General features: G+C 38.3%; 7 protein-coding genes across 7 annotated transcripts; 4 read left to right on the top strand and 3 right to left on the bottom strand. All coding sequences in view use genetic code 12, as the record gives it.

Annotated features, from left to right (window-relative positions):
* Positions 1-256: 256 nt before the first annotated feature.
* Positions 257-3,457, top strand: J8A68_005360 (uncharacterized protein; the record flags this gene model as incomplete). Its single annotated transcript, XM_049409417.1, has 1 exon — positions 257-3,457. One exon carries the CDS (start codon positions 257-259, stop codon positions 3,455-3,457), a length of 3,201 nt encoding a protein of 1,066 aa, XP_049261356.1.
* Positions 3,458-3,541: 84 nt separating this feature from the next.
* On the bottom strand, positions 3,542-5,710 carry MNN26 (Mnn26p; the record flags this gene model as incomplete). Its single annotated transcript, XM_049409419.1, has 1 exon — positions 3,542-5,710. One exon carries the CDS (start codon positions 5,708-5,710, stop codon positions 3,542-3,544), a length of 2,169 nt encoding a protein of 722 aa, XP_049261357.1.
* A 3,564-nt stretch (positions 5,711-9,274) lies between these two features.
* Positions 9,275-12,250, top strand: J8A68_005362 (uncharacterized protein; the record flags this gene model as incomplete). The annotated part of the gene is made up of 1 exon (XM_049409420.1): positions 9,275-12,250. One exon carries the CDS (start codon positions 9,275-9,277, stop codon positions 12,248-12,250), a length of 2,976 nt encoding a protein of 991 aa, XP_049261358.1.
* A 686-nt stretch (positions 12,251-12,936) lies between these two features.
* J8A68_005363 (U6 snRNA complex subunit) lies at positions 12,937-13,450 on the top strand (the record flags this gene model as incomplete). The annotated part of the gene is made up of 2 exons (XM_049409421.1): positions 12,937-12,939; positions 13,013-13,450. 2 exons carry the CDS (start codon positions 12,937-12,939, stop codon positions 13,448-13,450), a joined length of 441 nt encoding a protein of 146 aa, XP_049261359.1.
* Positions 13,451-22,606: 9,156 nt separating this feature from the next.
* On the top strand, positions 22,607-23,773 carry TOM40 (Tom40p; the record flags this gene model as incomplete). The annotated part of the gene is made up of 1 exon (XM_049409422.1): positions 22,607-23,773. One exon carries the CDS (start codon positions 22,607-22,609, stop codon positions 23,771-23,773), a length of 1,167 nt encoding a protein of 388 aa, XP_049261360.1.
* Positions 23,774-23,919: 146 nt separating this feature from the next.
* Positions 23,920-25,761, bottom strand: J8A68_005365 (uncharacterized protein; the record flags this gene model as incomplete). The annotated part of the gene is made up of 1 exon (XM_049409423.1): positions 23,920-25,761. The coding sequence occupies one exon, from the start codon at positions 25,759-25,761 to the stop codon at positions 23,920-23,922; it is 1,842 nt and encodes a 613-aa protein (XP_049261361.1).
* A 372-nt stretch (positions 25,762-26,133) lies between these two features.
* J8A68_005366 (putative rhomboid protease) lies at positions 26,134-26,979 on the bottom strand (the record flags this gene model as incomplete). Its single annotated transcript, XM_049409424.1, has 1 exon — positions 26,134-26,979. The coding sequence occupies one exon, from the start codon at positions 26,977-26,979 to the stop codon at positions 26,134-26,136; it is 846 nt and encodes a 281-aa protein (XP_049261362.1).
* Between the last annotated feature and the right edge of the window lie 113 nt (positions 26,980-27,092).

Raw genomic sequence — 27,092 nt, forward strand, 5'->3', positions numbered from 1 at the left:
GGGCTCTTCGCATAATCAAAGATCAATGAAAAAAAAAGCCTTAAAAATTTCAAATGATTTCATATCAATTTGCTTTAAAGAAGACAGTTTTCAAGTTACTTAAGAAGAGTAAGTTACGAGGGCAAGTGGTAATCCGTATACAATTTATAGAAGTTTTATAGAGACACTAGAAACGCATTTACATCATAAATATTATTACCAGAAGTTTCCTTTTAGAAAACCACCAGTTAAGATAATTCAAATTAGAAATCAATTAATGACAAAAGTTGCTTCTCATTTCATAAAGCAATCTTCATTTGAAGTTGAATATGCTCCTACTCATATCAAAAAATGGAAATCTCAAAGAACTGGTTTACAACTCACCTATATTAATCAACCTTCTCCTATTGTTAATGGATATTTTGCAGTAGCAACCGAAATCAAAGATAGCTCAGGATGTCCTCATACTTTAGAACATTTAGTGTTTATGGGATCCAAGAAATATCCATATAAAGGTTTATTAGATAATTTAGGTAATCGATTATATTCATCTACAAATGCATGGACTGCAGTAGATCAAACTGTATATACATTAACAACTGCTGGTTGGGATGGATTTAAATCATTATTACCAGTTTATTTGGATCACTTATTTAATCCAACATTAACTGATGAAGCTTGTTTGACTGAAGTATACCATATTGATGGAAAGGGGAAAGAAAAGGGAGTTGTTTTCAGTGAAATGCAAGGAATTGAAAATCAATCATGGTTTGTTTCATTCCAAAAGATGCAAGAGACTTTATATGCACCAACTTCGGGTTATTCTTCTGAAACAGGTGGTCTTATGTCTGAATTGCGTCATTTAACCAATGATCAAATCAAAGAATTTCATAAATCAATGTATAGACCGGATAATTTATGTGTTATCATTACTGGGTCGATAAATGAAGATGAATTACTTGAAATTATGACTGAATTTGATAACGAATTACCTGATTTACCAGAAATACCCAACAAGAGACCATTTGTTGATTCAGAACATGATGAGCAATTAAAGGAAACTATTGTTAAAGAAATTGAATTCCCAGACGCTGATGAATCAATGGGAGAATTATTGATGTCATGGATTGGACCAGATGGTAATGATACGTTAATAAATACAGCTATTGATATGGTGGGGTCTTATTTTACTGATTCTCCTATTTCGCTATTTAATAAGAATTTAGTCGAGATTGAAAATCCATTATCTACAGATATTGATTATACAACTGATGATTATTATAGAACAACTATTAATTTCAATTTCAATGGTGTCCCCACTATTCATTTGAAAGAAGTCGATTCCAAAGTTAAGGAATTAATATTATCTCAAACAATCCCGGAAAATATAGACATGGCTTATATGACACAAATGATCAATCAACAACGATTGAAATTTATATCTGGGGCTGAAAAGGCAGCATCTGTTTTCTCAAACATTGCCACTCTTGAATTCATCTATGGTAATCCAGATGGTTCTGATTTGGAAAAGTGGTCTAAGGATTTAAATGAATATGAAGTATTACTTCAATGGACAGCAAAACAATGGAGTGATCTTATTAAGGAATATCTTGTTGATAACAATTCTGCCACTATTTTGGGTAAGCCATCTGCTAAATTGAATGAAGCTATGAAGAAGCAACATAAAGAATTAACCAAAGAAATTAAAAAGAAATATGGAAAGGAAGGGTTATTAAAACTTCAAGAAATGTTAGATACTGCTCAGACGAAAAATGATACACCTATTCCAGATGAATTGGTAACTCGATTTCCAAAACCTGATCCATCCAAAATTGCGTTCATTAATACAAAATCTTATAAAGCAGGATATTATGAATCTCTTGTTGATATTAAATGTAATCCATATGTTGAGAATGATGATTTTATTCAATTGTTAAAAAACGATACTCCAAAAAATCAATTCCCATTATTCATTCATCTTGAAGACTTCAAATCTCAATTCACTACTATACAATTAGTCATGTCCTCAACTAGAATTGATTCTCATTTATTAAGTTATATGTCAATAATCGAAGAATTATTTTCATTACCTATTCAATTACCAAATGGTGGTGAATATATCCCTTATGAAAAAGTAATCGCGCAAATGAATGATGATTTGATTGAATTCCATTTGGATAATGGATATGAAAGTCAATTCTTGGAATTGATAACTGTTCGAGTAAAATTTGAAACCAAGAAGTATCAAAAGGCAATTGAATGGTTATTGAATGTATCGAAATATTCAGTATTTGAAGAGTCTAGAATTAAAGTTATTATTGAAAAGATTATCAACTCTTTACCTGATAAGAAGAGAAATGGTGAATTAATGATGTATTCTTGTCAATATAGACATATGTTTGATAAATCCTCCATGAGAAAAGCACAAGATTCGATGTATACGGAAAGCTTTTATAAAGGATTATTGGAACAGATTGAACAAGGAAATTTCTCCAAAATTCAAGATGATTTGAATACTATTAGAAATCAGTTATTTAAATTAGATAATATCAAGGTTTTGATTTTGGGAAATGCAATTAATTTAAAAAATCCAATCAGTAGTTGGACTAAATTTACCGATGGATATATTAAAGAAGAAGAATCTCTCAATGGTAAGTTTGAATACATTCCTGATGGATTTGATGGATTACCACGTTCATTCCAATTTAGATCCAATTTAGGTTCAAATTGTAAACAAGAAGCATTCCTAGTTAAGATTCCAGCTGCTGAATCTACTCATTTGGTTGCACTCACAACCATACCAACTGATTATTTAGATGATGACATGTTCAAAATCGCGCTTGCTAGTGAATTTTTAACTGCAGTTGAAGGACCATTTTGGAGAGGGATCAGAGGGACTGGTTTAGCTTATGGTGCAAGTATTAGGAGAAATGTCGAAACTGGCTATTTACATTTCAGCATCTACAGAGGCTCTGATGCAAAGCAAGCTTGGTTAACTGCCAAGCAGATTGTGGACCAATATGCTAATATGGAATTGGAAGTGGATATTATTAGTATTGAAAATGCAGTTGCTGCTATTGTTAATGAATTTGCCAATTCCCAGGATAATAGTTATGATTCGGCTAATTGTAAGATTATTGATAATTTATTCAAGAGAAGAGGACCTAAATATGATGAATTCTATTTGAAGAAATTGAATCAATTGGGCCCAGAGGATGTGGTTTATGCCTTGAATAAGTATTTCAAAAAGTTGTTCTCATCTGATCACTCCGTTGTATTTACAAGTTTACCGCCTGATCAATCAGATGAAATGAGTCGTTTCTTTAATGAGCAAGGGTTTAGTGTCAACATTGAAGAGATTTCAACGGATGACCAATCCGATTGTGAAGAAGGACATCATCACGAAGACGAAACTGATTATGAATCAGATGCTGTTAGTGATAGTGATGAAAGTGAAATTTCTGATCCCGAAGAGTAGAATAATAAGCTAGTTTTTATAAAATACAGTGTAATATTACGACATGATTGCAGTTAAATTGTCTATAAATCTATAGCATCCATTTTAAATACGTCGCTCAGTGTCTTTGAATATCTTTAAGACGGAAGAATCTGGATCCTTGGTATCTTTCATCAAGAAATCAACAAATTTAGAAACTCTTTCACAAGTTTCAGATCGATCCACCTTCGCGATATTCTTCCAAAAGTTATCACTTTGCAAGCCCTCACAAGCTACCCACTTGGCAATTGTATGGAATTTCAATTCCCAATCAATACCACGAAACAAATCTTCGTGTTTCTCTGGATGGCCGATGTTTCTTTTTGAGTATGTACCCCATTCCCCTTTTTCAGCTGCGTTTTTAATTGGATCAATTTTTGGGTGATGACAATGCAAGAATAAGATACTGGGAAGCTCATATTCAACTACATGTTCTTCTTGTTCTTCGCCATCAATGGGCTCAGTTTTAATTGTCTTTTTCATTGATTCGATAAATTCCTTGCGTAGGTTAGCAGTGTAGCCTCCAACTTGAAATGGATTCAACCTAGTATCCAAGTCCTTTGATTGTAAGAATTCTCTCCATTGTTTGTAAAATTCGTAGTTCTCGCGTGGATCGGTCTGTCCTAATGTTGTTTCTTCGGAATGTTTTTTATTATTTAGATCTTTGAAATCGTAACCTATACGGAAGATTGATTGATGTTCCAAGAAATAATCCTCATTCATAACGTGCAATGCAGGTAGGAATGTTTCTCTATCACCTGAGCCTGGTGCGCCCTGATATAGCAAACTCTTATAGAAGTCCTTTTGGTTTAAACTATAATATAAAGATAACAACAAGCTCCTAAAGTGCTTCCGTTTCGACATGACTATTTGGCCCGTTTCTGTACTTACTGATTTAGGTATACCCAGTAAATCATGGTAATGGATTTCGGAAAATCTGTCTTTAGAAATATATTCGGTAAAAGAGTGATCGTTTCCTAATCCATGACGACGTATTGGTTCCCCTTTCTCGAATCGTGCTATATCATAATAGATAGGACTCGTTGTTTTATGCCAAATGTCGGGCCATAAGAGCATCTTAGTTGATAAAAACGGTTCAGTATGAAAAAGGGAATCCACATTCTTTATGGCTAAATTATCAGCATCCAAGGCAATTATATTGTCGAATGAGCTTACTAAAATTCCCAAAACTTTACGAGCAAATTTATCAGTGACACGTTCCAATACATCTTTTCCAACCTCCCTTTCCACAACAACGCATTTGGCGTTAAGAGTGTTTGGTAATAATTCGTCACATACTTCAGAATCGTATTCAGTCGACTTATCAAGAATTATCTCAACAGGCAAAGTAGAGCCAAGCTCTCTCAAATTGACTAATGCTACTAAAGCACCACCAATCATTCCACCACCACCATTTATAACAATACCATCTCCATTTATAAAATGTAGTAGAGGATCCGGTAAGACTTTCAAAGCTTTGACCAATTTGTCATGAGAATCTTGCAATGCTTCGAATTTTTCGTCAGACAAATTCAAACCAGAATCTCGAAGGTCCTTTTCGGACAATTTCCTACAGTCCCATTGATAAGTTGGATTGATTCTACCGCCCTCTTCCTTAGTTATTGGTTCACATTTGGGTTTATTTGCAATAAGAATATCTTTCAAAACGTGTGTAAAATACTTCTGTCGATCAAGGTACTTGCTCATATGTGATTCAAGCTTTTTATTGAAGTCGTGTGGGAGGGAAATATCCGGGAACGACATACCTTTGAATGCATCCAACAAGTCAAAGTCTTTGAACTCTTTGACGTGTTTTTGAGCATAGTCACTTGCCAAATCTTCAAACAACTTATAGGAAAATACTTGCTCTTTAAAATATTTTGAAGTATAGTCTTTAGCAACTTGTTTTCTTAAAGCCTCTTTAATTGCATCCTCGTGTGTGGCTGCAATCTGATCTCTGAGTTCCTGGATGAGCCGGGGCTTTTCAGTATCTTCTATTTTTTTCTTCAACTCGTTAAGAAGTTCTTCTTTGTTGGATTGTTCGAGCTCATTTATCATAGAAGCTCGATATTCTTCGCTGCCAACTCTACTTACTTCATCTTGTAATGAGGCTTGTGTGTTTGACTCGCCCGAAATATTACCGTACACAATAAAGTGAACATTGAAGACAACGATGAGCCCTATTACTATTGCTAATATTATACTCGGATATGAGAATCTTCTACTATTAAACATAATGACAATGTCCTTACAAGTAAAAATGGAATCTAAGATTGAATTTTGAGTGTTCTAAATTTAGATTTTCAACTTTTCGCGAAGGGTATAATTTCCATTGTTACTGCTGGGCGAGGCATTCTCCTCTCAGAAAAAAAAAATTAGGGTCCTTATGTACCGGAACAAAACGTTCATTTTCTTATACAAACAAAAGCCTCCGTCCGTTAGTTTAGCCTCCAGTATTATTTCATAATGTATACAGGTCCTCTGTTAACTGTTCTGGTCTACATACCCCATCATAATTCGTCTTTAGAAGATAGTGCTTAGGCGAAAGGAGGTTATGTATATTTGAGGTGGTCTACCATTCTTCCTATTTTAGACGTATACAGGAACCACGTCACTTTATCATCCACGTGTGCTGTTTTATATAGTCCAAGCGTGTTCGCGAATTGTCATTGGAGATAGGGTCGCGACATCACTCAGTATCCATTGTATCAGAAAAAAAAAAAGGAGTATCGTATAGACGATATGCAGGCATGAATTTTCACTTTTGTCTCGACGACTGCGGGAACGACAGATGTGGTTGTAATTATCTTCATCTACGATGGAATGTAAGGGAGGAGGGATGGACTATTTTATATATAATTTGTATATTGTTTGATCACTACTACTTATAATTTACATTTGGCTAGTTTAGACTATTACATTCGCTAAACAGATACCAATTTATTATCAAATTGTTATCAAACCGCGTCCCAAAACAGTGCCCCCTNGAATCCTAGTCTAATCATTGTTGTTAGCCTAATTGTACCGTCCAGTTTCATTATGGATGAATTTCAAACTAGTAAGGTATTGTGAAACCTGTGCAGTACTATGTAATTAGTAAAATTATACAGAGCATGTTACGACCAAGTTGGGATTCCTAAGTACACTTAGTCATTATGCTTAATTCTCTTGATTAGTAATGCTGTCGTTATGCTTATAGTCTATCCAATAAAAGTACCATGCGGCGCTTAAATGAACAAATATAAATATGTCTCAACTTCCCCCTACTTCAAGTCTAGTGTAGATAGTTTACATAAGTTATTTTACTTCTATAAAAAGGACCTAGTCTTTACTTCTAATACACCCAATAGTATTCCCAAAAAGCAAGATTAGCGGTAATCTAACTTCACGCAATCCTTTTGGTTTGTAATATACACACATTAATAAGTCATAAAAAAAATCAAGATGGGGGGGGTTCGTGGGTATTAAGACGGTGTTATAAATTTTGGTCGTAAGATGTTGGACTTTGAGTCCCAAATGCCGTTCTTCAATGCATTTCCTTCAAATTCAGTCATCTGATAGTTCCTCTATTCTCGCTCAAACGTTGGGTATTTAGATACTCTTTAGGCGTATAGTCTGCCATAGACATTATAAATAGACATTGATTCTATGAAAAAAACCCTATACACACATCAGCCATTATTTCTGAATTTCAAGTCCAAGAAGAAAAGCAACTGTCGTCTCTTCTGTTACAGTTTATTAAATATAACATCTTATCATAATAAGAGTTTACGTAGCCCCCGTGACAAAGAAGAATAAACGTCTTACTTCACTTAAGAGAAATTTTGTCAAACGCATCATTTAACCTTCCAAAAGGGATTAATGACGTTAACGACTATTCATTCTATGCTGTTTATTTCTGTCGTTAAATCAAGATGCAATGGTTATCATGTTCAAAATGAATGTCTTCAAGATTTTAAAAAAACCTTGAGTTTAAATGCTTTACTAAACTTGTAGAGTATCCCCCCTCCGTGGCCCTTCTGGATTTATGCCTATATGTGACAGCATTGTTATCCTCATTCGATTTTAGTGAGAAGCTAGTACTTTGCAAATCCACATCGTCATTTTGATCCCGAGCGCAAGATGAATCCCTTTTTGTTAACCATTGTGACAACCAACTTCTTGTATGTTCTTTGTGGGGGAAGAATCTTGTCCGTTGCATTTCATAATCTAATCCAAGAACAAAAAGAATACTTCCATTTCTATCCCGTTAGTTTTCGGAAACTATTGGTTTACTTTATATTCCAATTGTCTATCAAGCCTACATGATGACTCTACTGATGAGTTAACATTTGGTACGAGAAATAAGTTGATTTGTAGAAGACACTCGAGGGCAGAAAAGATTTGGATACCCTTTTGTTTTAAGTATATATTAAAAGCTACATATAGCTTTGCAAAGACTTATGACACCAGCCCTTATTGGTGGCAGAAATTCTGAGCCATAATTAGGTGGCAGAAATTATTAGCCATTAAATTTTGGCTTTTTTGATAAATTCGCAACATGCTTTTACCAACTTAGAGATACTGAAAAAACGACCACCATAAAGGAACCACTTAGAAATCGGTTGGTGAATTCAATGGGGAAGGTTATCTTTCTTTGATTACAAATCCAAACTGGGATCCATTTGTGAAAGACTCACATTTGAAAACTATTTCGGACCGAACATGAGAACCCCAACTAAAACCAAATACAATACCCAAGAACAAATGTCCAAGAAGCTATTGTCGTAATTCCTTACTGAATACGACCCAACACTGTCAAAGCCTACTTAAATACTCTGTTGTCACAAGCATCCTAGCTGCTTTGAGAATTTTCCCATTCAAATGACTGATATCACAATCCTCAAGCCCCACCCAAAACCCCTCTCATTGGTATTCCACCTGCTTTCCCAGAAAACTTATCAAACGACTACAAGATATTGGAATAAACACGGCAGCAAAAAAGAAGGACACTATGTTTTTGTGACCCAAGTGGAACAATCAGTTGGTGCATGTTAAAAACATGCACGACCCAGGCTTTATACTAAGCCACCTCAACAATCAGGCTGGATCAGAATGCACCTTCCATTACGAGGGCTGTTTAAAAAACTGTAATTGTTAACAAACACCCCAGGAACTGTTATTGACTACGGTTCTTTACCCCCACCTAGTTCGTTCACCATGTTTCGAAATTACCTCTTTAAACAATGGAAATTCCTGAAAGAATGGTATTGTATTGGTAAAGGTTAAGGCGAACAATAGATGTTTACATAAACATTCCTGATTCCACGTATTGTTGCATCATCGTGCCACGGATAAGACCTTACACATTTACGTGTTTTGGCCCGAGAACTTCCTGTAATTAATTATATTTCTGCTTAAATTGATTTTAGTTTCTATTGTTGAGCCCCAGTTATTTTTTCGTGGGGTAGAATCGTCGAACAATTAGACTATTGTTAGCCTTAATTCACTTTTTTATTGTTTTCTAGTGGTACCTTACTTTTGGACAGAAGGTCAAGGAGGATCCTGCAACAACTAGTATCATCGTCGGTAAAATGTTCAAACTAATAACACCGAAATCATCAAACCGAGAAGGTCTAAGAGCCTTCTTTTTACGCAAATTACTTCCGGAAACAATGGTTCATACTATCTTCTGGTAACTATCAGACAATTATGAGGGTCACTTTGGGAATCCAAATTATGAATAATTATAAATACAACTGTTTTGGACACTGAAGCCTTTTGATATATTTTCTAGAAATTAACGAACTCCCTTTCATCATGTTGTTTTCATATGTTCCGACGTTGATTGCTTTAGCAACAGCTGTCAATGCTTTGGGAGGCAAACAAAACATTTTCTTCGATGGAGGTAAAGACAGATTACAATTACACTCCAAGGGTGACTCTGCTACTTTGTTCCTTAACCAAAATGACTGGCCAGGTGTAAACCGTGCTGGGGAAGATTTGAGTGCTGATTTTAAGAGAGTTACTGGACATCAATTACCTGTCGCAAATTATACTAAAAACATTTGTCAAAACATCCACGGACATGTTGACAGTGCTATTATTGTTGGTACTTTGGGAAACAATACTTTTATTGATTCATTGGTTGACGACAAGAAAATCAGCACCAAAGAAATTGATGGCAAATGGGAATCCTATGTCATGCAAGTTATTGATAATCCTGCTCCATGTATCAAGAGTGCCTTGATTATTGCTGGTAGTGACAAGAGAGGTTCTATTTTTGGTCTTTATGATATTTCAGAACAAATTGGTGTTTCTCCATGGTATTGGTTTGCTGATGTTGTTCCACAATCTCATGATCAAGTTTATGTTGACAAGAGCCGTAAGGTTCAAGGGGAACCTGGTGTCAAGTATAGAGGTATCTTCCTTAACGATGAACAACCAGCTTTAGCTGCTTGGGTTCAAGAATATTTCCCTGAAGGTAACTACGATTCCTGGTTTGTTCATCAATTCTATATCCATGTCTTTGAATTGTTGCTTAGAATGAGAGCTAACTTCTTATGGCCAGCTATGTGGGCAAGTATGTTTGGTGAAGATGATCCAGAAAATCAATATTGGGCTGACTATTATGGTATTACTATGTCCACTTCTCACACTGAACCATTGATGAGAGCTACAAACGAGTGGACCGTTTTTGGAAACGGTTCCTGGGATTACGCCACTAACAAGGATAATATCCTTAAATTCTGGGAAGCTGGTATTGTAAGATCCAAGCCATTTGACAATGTCTGGACTGTGGGTATGAGAGGTTTCGGTGATAATCCAATTTCTGGAGGTGAGGAAACTAGTTTATTAGAAGATGTTATTGCTAATCAAAGAGTATTATTATCCGAACATTTTCCTGACGTTAATGCTGTCCCACAAGTCTGGTGCTTATACAAAGAAGTTCAATCATATTACGAACAAGGTATGCCCGTTCCAGAAGACATCACTTTATTATGGGTTGACGATAACTGGGGTAACATTAGAAGATTGCCATTATCTAATGAAACATATAGAACAGGTGGTGCTGGTGTCTATTTCCACTTTGACTACGTTGGTGATCCAGTTGATTACAAATGGATTAATACCGTTTCCTTGACTAGAACCTGGGAACAAATGCATTTAGCTAAAGAAAGGGAAGCAGACACCATTTGGCTTGTCAATGTTGGTGACTTGAAACCATTAGAAATTCCAATTGAGTACTTTATTTCATTAGGTTACCATTATGAAAAATGGGGACCAATTAACACCGTTACCGAATGGACAGAAGCATGGGCAGCTAGAGAATTTGGTCAATACTACAAAAACACCACTGAAATTGCTGATATTGTTGATCTTTACGGGTTCTATGCTGCTAGAAAGAAGTACGAATCTTTGAACACAACCACCTATCACTTGTACAACTATAAAGAAGCTGAAACCGTCTTACAACAATGGTCAGATTTGTCCGATAGAGCTTGGGCTGTTTACAACCAATTACCTAAGAATGTCCAACCATCCTTTTTCCAATTAGTTCTTCACCCTGTTTATGCTGGTTACACTTTCCATGACATCCTTCTTTCTGCTGGTAAGAACAACTTGTATGCTGAACAAAGAAGAAACCAAGCAAATTCCTTAGCTGCTTATGTTCAAAAGAGATTCGGTGATGATCATTCTTGGAAGTTACAATGGGATTCTATGCTTAATGGTAAATGGAATCATATGATGGATCAAACTCATTTGGGTTATTTCTACTGGCAACAGCCAATGAGAGATGTCATGCCACCAGTTTCTATTCTTCAACAAGATGACAACGCTTTATCTGGATCTTTGGGTGTTTCTGTTGACCAATCAAGAGGTGCTGTTCCAGGTGATGACTTATACAATGCTGTTTCTTATTCAAACAACACCTTAGTTTTACCTCAACAAGATCCCTACACTGCTGGTACCTACATTGACATTTTCAACAGAGGTAATGAAGATGTTACTTTCAACGTTACTGTATACTCCGACTTTGTCAAGGTTATTCCATCTGAAGGCTTTATTTCTGCTACAAACGACAGTATCTGGAACTCAATTAGACTTGATGTTGAAATTGACTGGAAGAATGCTCCTGATGGTTGGAATATCGTATTCATGGATATTAACTCCAATGGTACCTATGGTTATTTTGGTAATCCAAGTGTTCATTTACCAATCCAAAAGAATGAAGCTCCTAAGGATTTCCATGGTTTCGTTGAAGCTGGTGAATTGATCTCTATTGAAGCTGAACATTTCTCAAGCAACAAATCTGCTAATGGTACTTACTTTGTCACTATTGACAGATATGGTAGAACTTTATCCGGTGTTACTTTATTCCCTGTTACTTGTGATTCTCAACCAGCTGAAGATGATGCATCTCATTTAGAATATGACTTCTACTCATTCTCCACCCCAGAATACGGTACCAACATCACTGTCTACACTTCGCCATCGCTTAACACCAATCCTCATCGTCCATTGAAATACGCTATTGCTGTTGATGATGAAAAACCACAAGAAGTCCAACTTGTATTTGATCCAACCAACCCTCTTGACATGCCTGATAACTGGGAATCTGCTGCTTCTGACACTATTTGGCTTCATAACACCACCCACAAGATCACTAAAGCTGGTCAACATACCTTGAAATTATGGGCTTTGGAACCAGGTGTGGTTTTCCAAAAAGTTGTTGCTGATTTTGGTGGTGTCCAATATTCCTTCTTTGGTCCTCCAGAAACCTACCATCAATAAATGGATAGGTGGAATTAGTTAGTTTGTCTTTATTTAGTTTTTTAGAGACTTAGAAGTTTATAAGAATTTACTTGTTTTTCACTTTTTTAAAATTTGATATATATCGAACTTCTCTTGTAGATTTAAAAACTAATGCACTTCTAACTTGACTATCATTCACTTCAACTATTGGGCTTATGTATGTTTCTAAAATGAGAAAGTAATACTAAAATGAGAAAGTTTCCGGTTAGATGGCTCTCCTTTTATAATACAATGACGGCTGCTGTATATTCTATAAAGAATCATACTATATTACTGACAGCTCACCCTGTTGATTGTCAAAAACCAACGGCTTGAGAATCTACTCTGGTGATGATTTGCAAATATTTTGGTGAAATTTCAAATAAAAACAGTAGGAAAACTTCCTTGTTAAAAAAAGAGACATAATCCTACTGAATCAAATAATTGTCGGCCAGGTCCAAGCACCGTGAATTAGTTTAGACACTTCCTTTATGTAGTTCATCCCGATTGTTTGAAGATTGAATTCCCCTAAGAACTTGCTTCATATAAATACACTAAGTAGGCATAAATTAGCCATCTTTACACGACCACTTTCGCTGATACAAAAACTTTTCCAATACTTAAACTATAGCAGGGGTTTATTGTAATTATTAGCAATTTATTACATCAGCCATTTTGCTTTAAGAATGGTAAGTACTTTTTGAATAAGCTCCCCCCTAGAATGGTAGTCACAAAGAACGTAATACTAACAAAGAATTGCAGCTCCCTTTATATCTATTAACAGCAGCCAAAACAAAACCTGTCCTAATTGAATTGAAAACAGGTGAAACCTACAATGGTGATTTAGTTAATTGCGATTCCTGGATGAATCTCACTCTTAAGGATGTGATCCAAACAAGCGCCAATGGTGACGAGTTCACCAAGATCCCTGAAATATATATTAGAGGAATGCATATCAAGTTCTTAAGAATCCCAGAAGAGATAATGGACTACGCTAAGGAACAGAATGTTTTAAATATGGAGCAACGAAACAGAAATCAAAAGAGAAGAGGAGGTGGAGGCCCAGGTCAATACAATAGAGATGGATATGCCAATAGAGATAATAGAAATAGATATGGTGGCCACCAAAGAGGATATAACAGTAATCGCCGTCAGCAATCACACCACCATCAACAGCATCAAGAGGAATCTGCTGAATAGATGATATTTCTACGATGTACTAGTTAGGATTTATTTTTATGTAGTTTTCATGTATTATAAGTCGTTTTCAAATAAAGATTAAATCGGCACTCTCAATGGAAAGGGAATTCGCTTATATGTATTGGAATCATGAATAAGAATGCCCTACTAGAGCTATTTTGTAAGACAGTTAGCCCCCCCGCCCCCCGATATTGTATACGAGTAGGACCAATTACTACTTGAAAGATACTCCAGAAATCAATTCCGTGTTCAAATAGTGTTGTACACCTTGTTAATCGAGATCAGCTAAAGACTGTTCCTACTGTTAGGGCTAGTCATGTAATTATTTCAAACAATAAATAGTTTTCACTGATAATGGCAGCTAAACAAGGTTTATTTGTCATCCGGGTGCCAACGAGGCAATATTTTTGGGAGCTTTACCAAGGAATCCTTGTTTATAGCGATAGCGGAATGATCGAGGAAATGGCGTCCATTAGAGACCTGTTCCTTGGAAAGTATCGGATGGATAAAGATAGAGAGTTCCGCACTTGTGCATATGTTCATAACTGACTAGCAACGGACACACGTCGTAGAACCTTTCAAACAGACCCTTTCTATGCTCCTTGAACTTGTCTACAAGCGAACCTATAGATGATAACCATGTCACGGTAGTTAATGATCCACCAGCGCAGCATGATTGTGCTGCTGGAACACCATAAACAACCTATCTTGGGAGATGGAGCTAGTCCGGAGAACTCCATGACGTACAAGCCATTGCAACTTAGCCCCACACTGGTCAATTGCAGATTGTGAAAAGTTAAGAGAATTAACTTGGCTTCTTTATTTGCTGGCAATTTGGATAGGCAAACTAGAGGGAATACTAGCCCTCCACAGGAACTCATATGATTACCAAATCAATGCGTATCTATTTTAGATCTGGATATCAAGTATCATGCCATATTGAAAAGTGAATCTAGAAAATTTAGACTGTGTATATTCAGTACAATGAAAGCAATTTGAAGAGATTGAGGCATGACTTCAATATGTCTGCCGACCAGCTCCATTCAGTATATACGCCTCTCTAGCAAGGGTTGAATGAGGATGTTCGATTACCTTAAGTGGTTCTACCTTGCGAGCTTTGCATAAATTCATATAAGGTTATCTGAGTATCTACAAGAAGACCAGGAGTTGCACTGTCTGTACTATATTACTTTTACTTTACCACTCTCTGTATTATAATACCTTGTTCTATATGAAAGGAATGGTATACGCAAATAGTGCTGTTTGTAAGTATCGCTTAACCAGGGTATAATGCTTTTGTAAGATCCGAAGTAACTTTGACAACATGCATTGTTTGAGAATTCTAAAAGTGGGATCATTTTAGATGTCAGTCGGTTCTCAAGGAACTCAACAGGTTGTGTAGCAGTTAGTTTGCCTCGTATCAATTGAAGTGAAGGATTACTTTGTTTAGTCGTAAAAGCGAATGAGAAGGTGCAACACCGAAGAAATACAAGAAAGTTCAAACTAATTTGCATTTAGCTTTGATATTGTCCAATTTGAATGTGGCTCCCGTACACAGGTAAGGGATTTTTGGCAGATTCGAGAAAAATGCTTATGATGTTCGTCAATCACGAAAGTACAGCTTAATTGAAAATGGATATCGCAATGAAGGTTCTGTGAAACTCCAGACTGACAAGAAGACACTATTCAGGTTCACTCATACTTGCGTTGTACCTCTAAGCCCCGGAACTCCAGTAAGTAAGCGGCTGACTGCGAGGCTCACAGCTTGATGTGCTAGGGGTACTTCTCAACGTCGGCTTAAGGCTAAGGGCCACTTTGGCTTGGCCCAAGCCCGCACCTATGCCCCCCGCCCTCATCTCTCTATAGTCCCAGCATTATTTTAGACGAGGGGCTCTTCTTTAAGCCTAGCTGGCCCAAGCCTAAATTAAAGCACTCTCCTCATATTATTGGTGTCGTCTAAGCCAATCCCCCCCTCGGTGTGATGCAAACCTCTCCTACACAGCCTCGCCCAACGGATGCCTCCGAGCCCGCCTCGGCCACACCCATTCTAGGGGTCTCCCACTACCTCAGGTTAGCCTAGGACCCTCTGTGTAGTCTATGGATCTCAGAACACAGGGGGCCATGAGCCGTCGAGAGTTTGTACAACCATCGCCTTTGACCTAGCTCTTTATGCAGCCAACTCCGATTGAAGCAAACAGCCACAAGCCGTACGAGAAAAAGACGTGCGAGGCAATGTAGTGGAGAGTTTCTATGTCATGCTGACATCTGGGAGTCCATCTGACATATCTCATGCTGCTGTACAGCAAAGGTTTTCAACGTTTGGATACTAGACAGCTAGGAAAGCCTGAGATAACTTTCACCACCTGGGGGCCCACACTCGCACCTTAGTTTAGGATTTTTTTAGACGCTCTTCCGACGCTGATAGAGGGATATAGTACTCACTACGGCCAGCACCAAGTTGAACCCCCTCTTGAGACAACGAAGGTATCCGAGAGCTCTTCAAAGGAATCTGAGTGGTCAAACACATTAGGTGCTGGAGTACCCCACTACTTCTTAGATAGGGAGAGGATGAAAAGTACCGAATCCATTTCAAATGCCAACTAAAGGGCCAGAGTAGATAGCATCAGTGACTATCAGGGAGTAGATAGGTCCCAGACCACTGCGGAGGGACCACTCTAATCTAAATACTAGTACATTCCCCAGATAACGGGATTGTACTCAGAAAAAATATACCAACAGGGACATCTACTCTCCTTCACAGAGCAGACGTAGGTTCAAGTCCTTATGTTTCATAGTACTAAAGTCTACCGTGAAAGAGACGGGCCACTCAGTCTGTCCTTGCCTCCCATAGCCATCTAAGTCTCAGCCTCACTCAGGTCTAGGGCTAGCGGTAAGGTGGCACTCAATATCAGACACGAGCACCCTCACATAACCTCAAGGAGGGGATCACACACAGCCCGAAGAAGAAAGGTGTCACACAATCGCAAGGAAAGAACTCACTCATAGACTCAGAGAAAAGCGGGAGACTTCAACATCAAGCTAATGAGAAGTCTAACCATCAGGACTATAGGCATTCAATAGTCCAACATTACTGATGGAGAATCCAACCTAAGTCCCACTAGAGTATCTCCAAACCCCTCGGTCTCATTCATAGGGCCAATTCTTTCATTTGAAAGAGAAACTCGGAGCAGCAGAACCTAGAGGCCAGGGGCTCACCTTCTCGCTAGCTTCTCTAGGCTGACTAGCCTGCGAGGCTGGTTGAATCTACACTAACATATCTAGACTGGTTCACCCATGTAGCAGGTCGCTTTCCCCCCATTAGTTCCTATGGGCTCTTAGCGCTATTCTTAGTTAGCAAATGAGCCGACTGTCACCCTATGCTGTGGGCGTAGTTGAACTACAATCTTAAGAACACCATTTTTTGATGTTACCGTTACATCACAGTGCTGGACTTTGATTATGGTCCATTGTGGTAAACTAGGAGACCCCTTAGAACCATAGCGAGGGCCCTGAGACTGAAGACAACAGCGAGGATCCTAGGTTGCGTAGATGAGTACCCTGAGGTCCCATATGTAGTTTAGCGGGTCCTAAAGCTTGATCCCAAGAAGAGGTAGGGAAGCGGTTCCCATATCGAAGGACTATGTATCAAGTCACCCATCCTGAAAGCCTTTTCGCTAGTACGCTCTGGTAGGCTGCCGATGGTACGCGATGGCTATAATGACCAGCTTATAGTCTCGTGATACCGCTCCTAAGGTTGAAAAGAACTCCCCTATAAAACCACACTGCTAGAAGGATCCCAAAGCGATCAAATATGCAGATCATCAGGAAGGAGGCTAAGATGGGTATACATAAGGACCAGTCTTCGAAATGGCATAAACTCAACCGTGAGCTTTTAATTGTTCACCATATTTGCTATTTTTGTTAGAAAGTAAACATCCACACTTACATACAAACATTTTTCTGTTAACAAAATCCATCCAATCTGGTGAACAATCTGGCTTTTTTGCATCAGGTCGTTTGAGAGCAACATCGCGTGTCGCTGCCCTAGGCTGAACGCTTGTAGTCCTTTCAGTTGGTTGAAACCTTTCGCCAAAAGTAAGTGCATATAAAATACAAAGTTCTGTGAATCTTACAAGTCAACGGGCCTAGTGGTATTTATGCTTTAATACATATGACCTGATTCTTATCCTGTTGGTTGCAGACTCCGGCTTTGTCCCATCGGCTCTCCAGAATTCGGTTTTGTCCCATCCGATTTCGGTTTTGTCCTACCGGCTATATACCAAAATAGGCAATAGCCGAAAATGAACAACCCAACCGGTCTATACCATATTGGGCAGTTCCGCAAACATATTTTGTGTAACGAACTGGTCATATGCAGGCGTGCAGTCCTGCACTAGCCAAACTTAAAAAATTTATCAGTTTTTGCAGGAAGTGTGCAAAAAAATAATTTTTAAATAGCTGTTTTTATATGCCGGATCTGTGCGAAATTTCATTAAAGTTCATTTCCTCATACTAAATTTTACGAGCCTTAACTTTTTTTCTTACGGCCGTATCGGGTTTGTAGTATACCTTAAACCCGTCCATAAAGTTCCTGCATGTAGTTTCATCCTACTCCGGTATCGGCGTCATTTGCTCCGTTTCCGGGTGTTTATTTAGCCGGTGTTAGACCCGTTTCCATGATAACTCCGGTTTCACAAACTAGATTTTGTGTTATTGTCAGTATAGTCACGACATTATTCCTAAATATGTTCGCTTTCATGGAAAAATGCGGACAGAAGACCCCATTAGTTCCGGTAAAATCCGAATGATCAAAATTCATTTCCACCTAGCGCTATCCACTTAACCCCATCCTAACTCATTTTTCATCCCCCAGCCACCTCGTACCAATGGTTTTAGTGTGTATACAACCAGTTCTGCTGGTCTTGGACTCACGTACTACTTGCGTTGCATCTGTCATGAACTTAACTGATAAAAGGTTTTTACCATTTCTTCAGAACGTTATGCCCTATCTGTATCAGCGGGTCAGTATCAGTTTATATATTCTAGTTTATAATTTCAGTGTATAATTTAATCGATAGCGTTTAAAGAAAAAAAAACGAGAGAGATATGCAAGATACTATGGTCGGAATTTGATCATGAATGACCAAGATCGAAATACGATCATTAATCAATATAAATATATGAGTCAGGCTGTGGATCTGGTCTTAGTGAAGGTAGTCCTGCACCGGGCTATGACGGACCTGGAGGCTAGAGACCCGCAAGTATGTTCCACCCAGACCACACCAGCCATAGGAGACCTAATCCATTGGCTAATGTGTGGCATTCAGCACCTGTTAGCAGGTACCCTCAATATGGAGAGTTCAGCACTAGTATCCCTGGTGACACCGGAGCTGTAGCTAAACGATAGAGCTAGTCTTTCATAACGACTTGCACTCAGCTATATTTTGAGTAAATCAAGACATTACGGCAATACCTATCCATGGAGCTGGCCGTTCATGGACTGCCGACACAAAGCACCTGTACCACACGAACGTTACGTTTGTTCAGACTCAGTGTTACCTAGAGGTCTAACACTTCTGAGTCAACCTACCAGGGCTTATCTACAACAAGGGCAGGAGAGAAGGGGAGGAGTATAGGAGTAGATAAGCCAGCACTATTAGAGAGACATCTCAATGGTGTTGATTTTAAGTCCCAACCCTAGCCTAGGAACCAAAGACGATGATTAAGACCACAAGCCCTGCAAATTCAAACAAAGGTGCATTCCAAATAGACACAACGCTTGAATTGCCAAGAGTAGGGTCGCCATATCCGAGTATCCTAGCCGGAGTCATGAAAGTTTACTGAACAGAAGTTGTCCTTTAAAATTATAAAATTTATAAAATCCTAAAAGAAGCTAATAAAGAAAGAGCAACCTCGTGTATCCTCCCACTTACATACCATACCGTTATAACTGAAAAGTTGCAACCATTTTTTTCCTTAAAATATTCTATCCATCAGAAATCACTTACAATAGGGAGCTGGCAAAGCTTGTTTCCTCTAGCCCTCATCGACAGCCAGTAAACTGTAGGTGTAGCACCAGTGAAGAATCTTTGACAGCGGCCTCATTGCAGATCAAGCCATCTTGAAGTGCTTCACTAGTTCTTAGACTTGGGAATCCTGATCCCCAAGCGCATGAACCGAGAAGAAAAGAATGTGACAACACTAGCGGTTAGAAATGTTGGCCACTTAGGACGGCGTCTCTATAGGGCCAACGTGCTAGGGGCAAATATGTCACCATCATGTGATTGTCCCCTCGAGCGCTTAAGTGCCAGTAGGGCACCCACTGGCCCGATGGTGACATAGAATTTCAAATCTAATGGTCACAAATAACCCCTTGGAGACCCACGAGTAAGGAGAGCCTCTTAGTGTTGGGGAACACCACACCCTCAGGGAAGAGGAACCAGACTCGGTCCCTTATTGTGCGAGGAGCTTTACAGAGGTCCTAAGCCAATTAGAACCGTGGGGGGGCAAGAAAGACGACTGCTAAGATGAGAAGCCATGGCAGTCACCGGTGACAGAGAACCCTCTCCTTACATAAGTGATGTTGAGGTATTGAGCCTGTGAGAAAAGCGGGATTCCATACTTGCCTGGTCACAGATGCTGATGATCGCTACTCATACCAACCAGTCAAAACCAGGAGTGATCCACCTGGAATGTACGCCCATAGGCGTGACACATGAGACATTGCCCGGTCGTAGACACCAATAATGTGGAATCTTACTCCACTTGAATAGCCTCGCGCTCATCTCCCTTAGAAGTTGCAACAGTAGTTCTTGCACAAGAGCCGGAGATTTGACTCTACCCGTGAACTAACCGCCTAGGTATGGCCAATGGACGACCCATACCCCAGGGAACGGTCCTCATTCGTCAGACCTGGGGGAGAAATCAATATAGCTGAAGTCGAGATGAAAGGGGCTACCTGTTTGTCATAGGCTCATATTGGGAAGCTTGGGTAACCTTCCTGTGGCTCATACCCGGAACTAAATGAAGGTAAGCTTTATGTGGAAAGTGGTCATAGGACCATCACGGTAAGGAGTCTGCCCCATAGACCGTGTGGTACGCCCGAAATATTCGGTACCCATGGAGTGGCAAGTGGTAGAACGACCTGAATTGTAAAGAATCTATGAAATATGGCCTGCTGTATACCCTGCATACAGACCATCAGCTCTAGAGAACGTGGCTGCAAACTAAACTAGATGATCCTGATTAGGAAGGGAGTTGTTATAAAGTCAGTATACCCGACCTCCACAGCCCTTCACTCAAAGCCCCAGAGGCTCACCCAAGGATTGAGCTCTGCCATTCATTTGTCACTAATTGTCCGTAGACAGGCCAGGTGAATTCTCCGTACTTCGGAGTAATCACTCTTGGTAACACAGTCTTCCTTTAATAACTGGAAGTTGTCAAGAGGCTAAGGGAAAACTTTTTTAATTCCAATCTGTCTCTCTCTCTCTTTCTCTTTCTTTCGCTCTTTTAGATCCCCCCTCCAACNGGCTTCCCTTAAAAAATGGGAATTGTTAAAAGGCCCCAAACCCCCCCCCCCCCCCCCCCCCAACACAAATACACACACTCTCTCATTCTCTAAAGTACAGAGCGACAGTCTCGGCCTGGGATCCAATTGAGACTCAAAAGTCCTTTTTTGTAAGTAAAAGTCCAGTTATGTTTATTTGAACTTTAGAAAACATACTTCTTTTAAAAACCCTTCAAGAATTGTAGTTGGTGGATGAGCCAAAGTTAGAGACACCAGCTTGGAGATACAACGAACGGATTCCTATGAGACATCCACGGTGGTTCCAGTAACATCAATTCCTGATAACGTACTTATAATGTTCTTGATTTAGGTGCAGAACTCGTAGAATGAACTTACCCTCAACAAGAAAATGCCAAAAGAATACAAGCCGGGAAATTCGAGAAATTAATTCCGCTTTCATTCTAATATTTATGTGTTCATTATTATTGATCTAGTCTATTCGAATGTATATTTGCTATTTATTTATATAATAAGATCAGATTGTTCGGAGACTCCTAACTACTTTACCCTTGCTTCGCTAGCTGTTGTCGTAGGTTGCTTATTAAATTTTAAGGTGCATGCTTCTAAAACGAACTAAAGATGTGGTGACTGCTTGTTTTATTGTACATAAATGTTTCCCTGGGACCAACGGCATGGAAAGGACTTTTTGGTTTTTCAAGTAGAATGACTATATTGATTCCGGAATAACTCATATTGACAAAGGGCCCGAGCAATTCACAAATCGTCACCATTGTCGATTTTTGGTACATTTATGGTGTTTTGTAAGGCGAGAGAAGCATCTACGAGACATTCCCCCAGTATTTTCATTAGCTCGCTCATTATTCTAATGCGGTTGTTCCATACAAAATTCCCTTCGTGTTGGATGTCATGCAATGGAACATTAATTGGGAGAATTGCTCCTATTTCGATTGGTTAGTGCAGTACGGATAACCGTTACTTTTTTTGAAAAACTTGAAGGTATTAGATATGCTGAGTTCTTGTTGTCCTTGATACAATTGCGACCTTTCTCCATTCTTCGGGTTTCATTGCAGCAATGTAACCTAGGATATTTTTGATCTGACATTCAAGATTTAGCAATTGCACGATGCTTGGTATTGGCAGAATTGATAGAAGTTCGAAAATCGTCTTTGCAGGTCCAGAACGAACGAGAATCCCCAAGAGAACAACCTTCATATAGATTGGAATGTTTTATGCAAAATAATTGCCAAAATACCCAAAAAAAAAATAGATTTGGTACATTTTACCTTTGGTGAGTCGAATGATGGCTCCTACTGATAATGACAGGAACCATGAACCTCTGTTGGTAGGGTATCTAGGATATTCAATGAGGGTTTCATTGATATTAGAAGCAATTGGCTGTAAAATATTGATACCGAACTATTGGTTAGCGTATTCGAAATCACGTGAATTACAGACTGAAATTTACTGAGATGAATAGCACGGCATTATGGAAGAGTAAAAATCCGTTAAGTTAATTTCAGAACGGGGTCCAGTTTTTTTTTTCGTCCCATCATTGTCAAAAATTCTTCGAAAATTTTCAGGAGAATTGCATGAATCAGTAGTATTCCAAATAGACTTATACAAACACGATGTCACAACAAGAGAAGACAGCTCCTGTGCCTTTAGGTGACTTATCTAAGTTGAGCATTCCAACATTACCAAGTGTCACTCCAGAACCTCCAAAGTCAAATGGTTTATGGTCCTCGAATCCTGTTTTCAGTTATATAAATGATGTCTATATTACCATCAGTGAACATCGTAAGTCACTCGGTTTAACTAACCCAGGAACAATTGAAAACTTAAACCAAGAAGTTGCCCGTAATGTTTTCGTCAACCAATACTTTTTCACTGGGTTAAGAGCTGACTTGAATAAGGCATTTTCCATGTCCCCAGCTTTCCAAACCTCCCACACTTTATCCATTGGATCCAATGTATTACCACCATATGCATTCTCTGCATTGTATGCCACTGATGACTATTTCCTCCAAGGTAATATCGATAACTCTTTATCATTTTCTGGTAGAGTTAACTATGGCTGGGACAAGCATAATATTTCCAAGTTAACTTTGCAATTAGCTAACGGTGAACAATCAATGGTCCAATTAGAGCAAGATTATCAAGCCAATGATTTCTCTATCAATGTGAAAACTTTGAATCCATCATTCTTATACGGAGGGTTTAGTGGGGTTGCAGTTGCTTCATTATTACAATCCTTAACTCCAAAGTTTGCTGTTGGTTTAGAAGCAATGTACTCCAAACAACCAGTTAACCCACCAGACACTGCCGTATCATATGTCGCTCGTTATAATGCTGAAAAGTGGATAGCTTCTGCTCAAATTCAAGCTCAAGGTGCTTTGATTGCGTCTTTCTGGAGAAAAGTATCTGATCACGTCGAAGCAGGTTTAGAAACACAAGTCGCAGCTACTATGAAACAAGTTGCTGACCCATTAATGGGTACAATTGGATTTGAACCTGTTATTGAAGGTCAAACCACCATTGGTGCAAAATACGAGTATCGTACCGCTGTATTCAGAGGTCAATTAGACTCTAATGGTAAGGTTAGCGCCTTCTTAGAAAAGAGAATATTACCAACTGTTTCAGTCTTATTTTCTGGTGAAATTGATCAATCAAAGAGCTCATCCAGACTCGGTTTAGGATTACAATACGAGGCCGCCGGTAATGAACAATTAATGTTGATGCAACAAGGTTTAGTTGACGCAAACGGTAACCCAGTTCCAGGTGCACCACAAGTTTAGAGGAAAAGCAAAACGTACTTTTTCTTGCGTATAAATAGTTAATCTGTTGTATATATACGTTTGTACCTAATTATTCATTTTGTATATATTAAGGAAGATCCGCTTTTAGATCCCTTTTACCACATAATCTCTCGTTTTCATTCATTTTACCAACCAAAAATTCTAGAAGCAAAACTTGCACGACGAGTTTGCTTGATGTCTTTTGTTTCCTTTGAACTGAGGAGTTGATATATATCTCCAGATTTTAAAGTGATTTCATTCGGTGCCACTTTTTCTAGATTCTCTTGGGGCTTCCGTGTAATTGTAGCTGAGCCAAAAGGATTGCTGCTCAATCCAAGTGGGACCGCCTGATTTCTATTCCGCGCTATAGGCATAGATCTGATCGAATAACGATCATCTCGAGTGACTGATTGTGGTTCTCGAACAGTCACCCTCCCATTTTGAAATTGACGCTTATTTATTGATTGATAAATCTGGTTTAAATCACAACTTTTAAAACTGTTGATGCTATAATGGGATCTTGTTTTGGGGATTCTAGCTGAAGTTCCAACTGCATTTATAGGATTTGGATCTGCTGCATTTACACCAAGAGTCGGCTCCATCCAACCACTTTCAGATGTATACAAGTCACTCCTGGATGATCTTCGAGATATAGCACCCTTTTTTCGACGGTTATATTCACTCAATGATGGAATGTTGTCCAAGCCATCGTAAGCATCGTCATAAATCAGCGATCTGATGTCCTTGGGACGAACACTTCCGGATATGGATTGCCTTCTCGAAGCCGGTCGAGAAGCAGCCTGGGTTAAAGTTTCTTCATACTCATCAAGTAACGAATCCATGGACGCGTCTAATTCTTGGTCTAACCCGATCGCTTGTTTCAGGTTTGAATGCAACCCATGACTGAAATGATCCTTCTGGGAATTTGTGAAAGCAGATAATTCCATGTGCGCCATTCCTTGAGAAACAGTCTTCATTGCGATATAGTCTTTGCTAACTCTTGGGAGATCATTGAGATAGTGTAGTCTAGGGTTAACTGAACCAGGGCTCGAAGGTGGAGATTCGGGAATACTTTCCGAGATTACAGGAAAGTGTGCTAATGTGGTTAATGGTTGCACTTTTTCTAACTGCTCCGAGGACAAGGGTGCACTGGTGATATTCTGCGTACTACTGTCTGATTTTTTATTCGTTACCTCGTCATTATTCTGTATTGATTGATATAAATCCTTATACTGAACGATTCGTCCAAATGTAGACAGCAAGATATCAACAACATTAGGTTCTTCTGTATTAATAGATATTTTCCAATATCTGTCGGGGTTCACCAATGGAATTATAAACTGTCCAAATCCAATTCGTATAAGATTCATTTTAGGTAGCAAGGGGTAAATAAAGGAATTTCCACATGAAATATATGTTACATCTCCATTATGTAATTGAAAAATCTCAAACTCCCCATAAGCAAGAAGCGTTCCAGTGCCAGTTTCTGTAAACGTATTATTCGCTGCCTCGGAAAACAGTACAATCTTACAAGATTTATATCTAAATAAAGTAACTTTTTCATCCATATCCAACTGGGGAAGCCCAGAAGACCCTTCCTCATCAACCGAGGTCTTAGATCGTAGATGTTCTTTCATTTCAGTTAATTTGTTATTCATATTTGTATTTCCTTTCTTATATCGCATTAGAGCTTGCCTTCGAGGACTAGCATTATCTGAAGTAGGCTGTTGTTGATAATTTTCCTGGGGCGTGATTGAGGTTGAAGAATCAACTTTATCATTGGAAGCAACAACCATTCGATCTTTATTATTATCTATTGATTCCTTATCTTGGGATGATTTCTTATTTCCTCTTGTCTTTCTCTTTTTCTTTCTAATGGGGGGTTCTCGTATCTTTGTTTGGGTATTGGTATATGAGTGGGGTTGTTCGAAATTGGTGGACACGCCATGCACATGACTTGTATCCGCTATTTCAGTTGCTATAACCATTCTTATCTTGATACCGAGATAAACGTTATATAGCGTTTATACTATTTTACTTATCAACTTATCAATGATTCTAGGAATTAATTTAAAAGTATTCAAATTAAAAAACAAAAAGTGGAAAATAAAATTTGAAAACAGACAATCCTTTTCCTGTTCCCCATAATAAAATATTTTCTCTCTCATTTTACCGAGGCAATGTGATCAGCAAAAATAGAGGGTTAATTATACTTTATATTACTAAGAAAAAGAATATTTTGCTAATAATTACATAGTTACAATCAATTAAATAGTTCCATTAACAATTATATATTATTATATACAGTATATGGTGATGCAAAAACTAACAATTGTATAAAATTTATAAGGAATAAGAAACTAAGCATTCTCTGATGTTCCCAATACTCTTGTCTCACTAAGATACGCGGGTGGTACCACACTTGGGTTGGAATTCATTGCACTCAGCTCTATATCATTCATAAACAACAGAGAATATTGAGCGCTTCGAACATGAACTGAATCATTTTCCTTATAATAATCAACCAATGGTTCAAGTAAGTCTATTCCTGAGGATAACTTGTCTTCTATAAACAATAATACTTTTGAAGGAGGATACAACACTTTCAAGTACCCCAATGCCAACAAATATCCCGTAGATATTCCAGCCAAATGTCCAAAAAACGAACTACCAGGCATTAAAAAGATGAACAACACTGCTACAATGAATGGGACGATAATTGCATAAATCTTGACCTCAAAAGCACCAATATGGAAACATTTTATAACTGGCTGATGTTGATGTTCTTTATATGCTAAGAAACTAAACAACAGGAATGCAATCCCAGACAAACCAACAACTCCAACATTGGGATATACAAACATTCCCACTATACAATATTGAATAGCCGCAATTACTGCCAACAAATTAAGGGTAATCCCTGTGTATATGGTGCCATGTGTTTGTTCAAATCTAGCCAAGGGAGTAGCAATCGAACAAATGTTAAGGAACCAATGAATAAAGTTAACATGAATCAAAGGATATAAGGAAATACTATTAAGATTAAACTCCAATGGTGCATTAGGATATAAAATCAAATTGTCAAAGGAAACTCCATAAACCTGTAAAAGATACAAAAACAAAGTGAATACAATCAAACCTAATGTAAGGGCCGGAATCTTCTTTGCTCCAGGATCCAGGGATATAATTTCCATAAAATTCATCATAAAATTGGAAATACTAAGAAGAAAAAGTGGACAGTAATAATTTTCAGAAAGTGGTATTTTTTTTTTCTTGCTCATTCTAAAAATTATTTCGGATTAAAGCGGCAGTTTTCCGT

Source organism: Hemisphaericaspora subhashii (genome assembly GCF_019202705.1).
Source record: "Hemisphaericaspora subhashii strain CBS 10753 chromosome Unknown scaffold134, whole genome shotgun sequence".
NCBI lineage: Eukaryota > Fungi > Ascomycota > Pichiomycetes > Serinales > Debaryomycetaceae > Hemisphaericaspora > Hemisphaericaspora subhashii.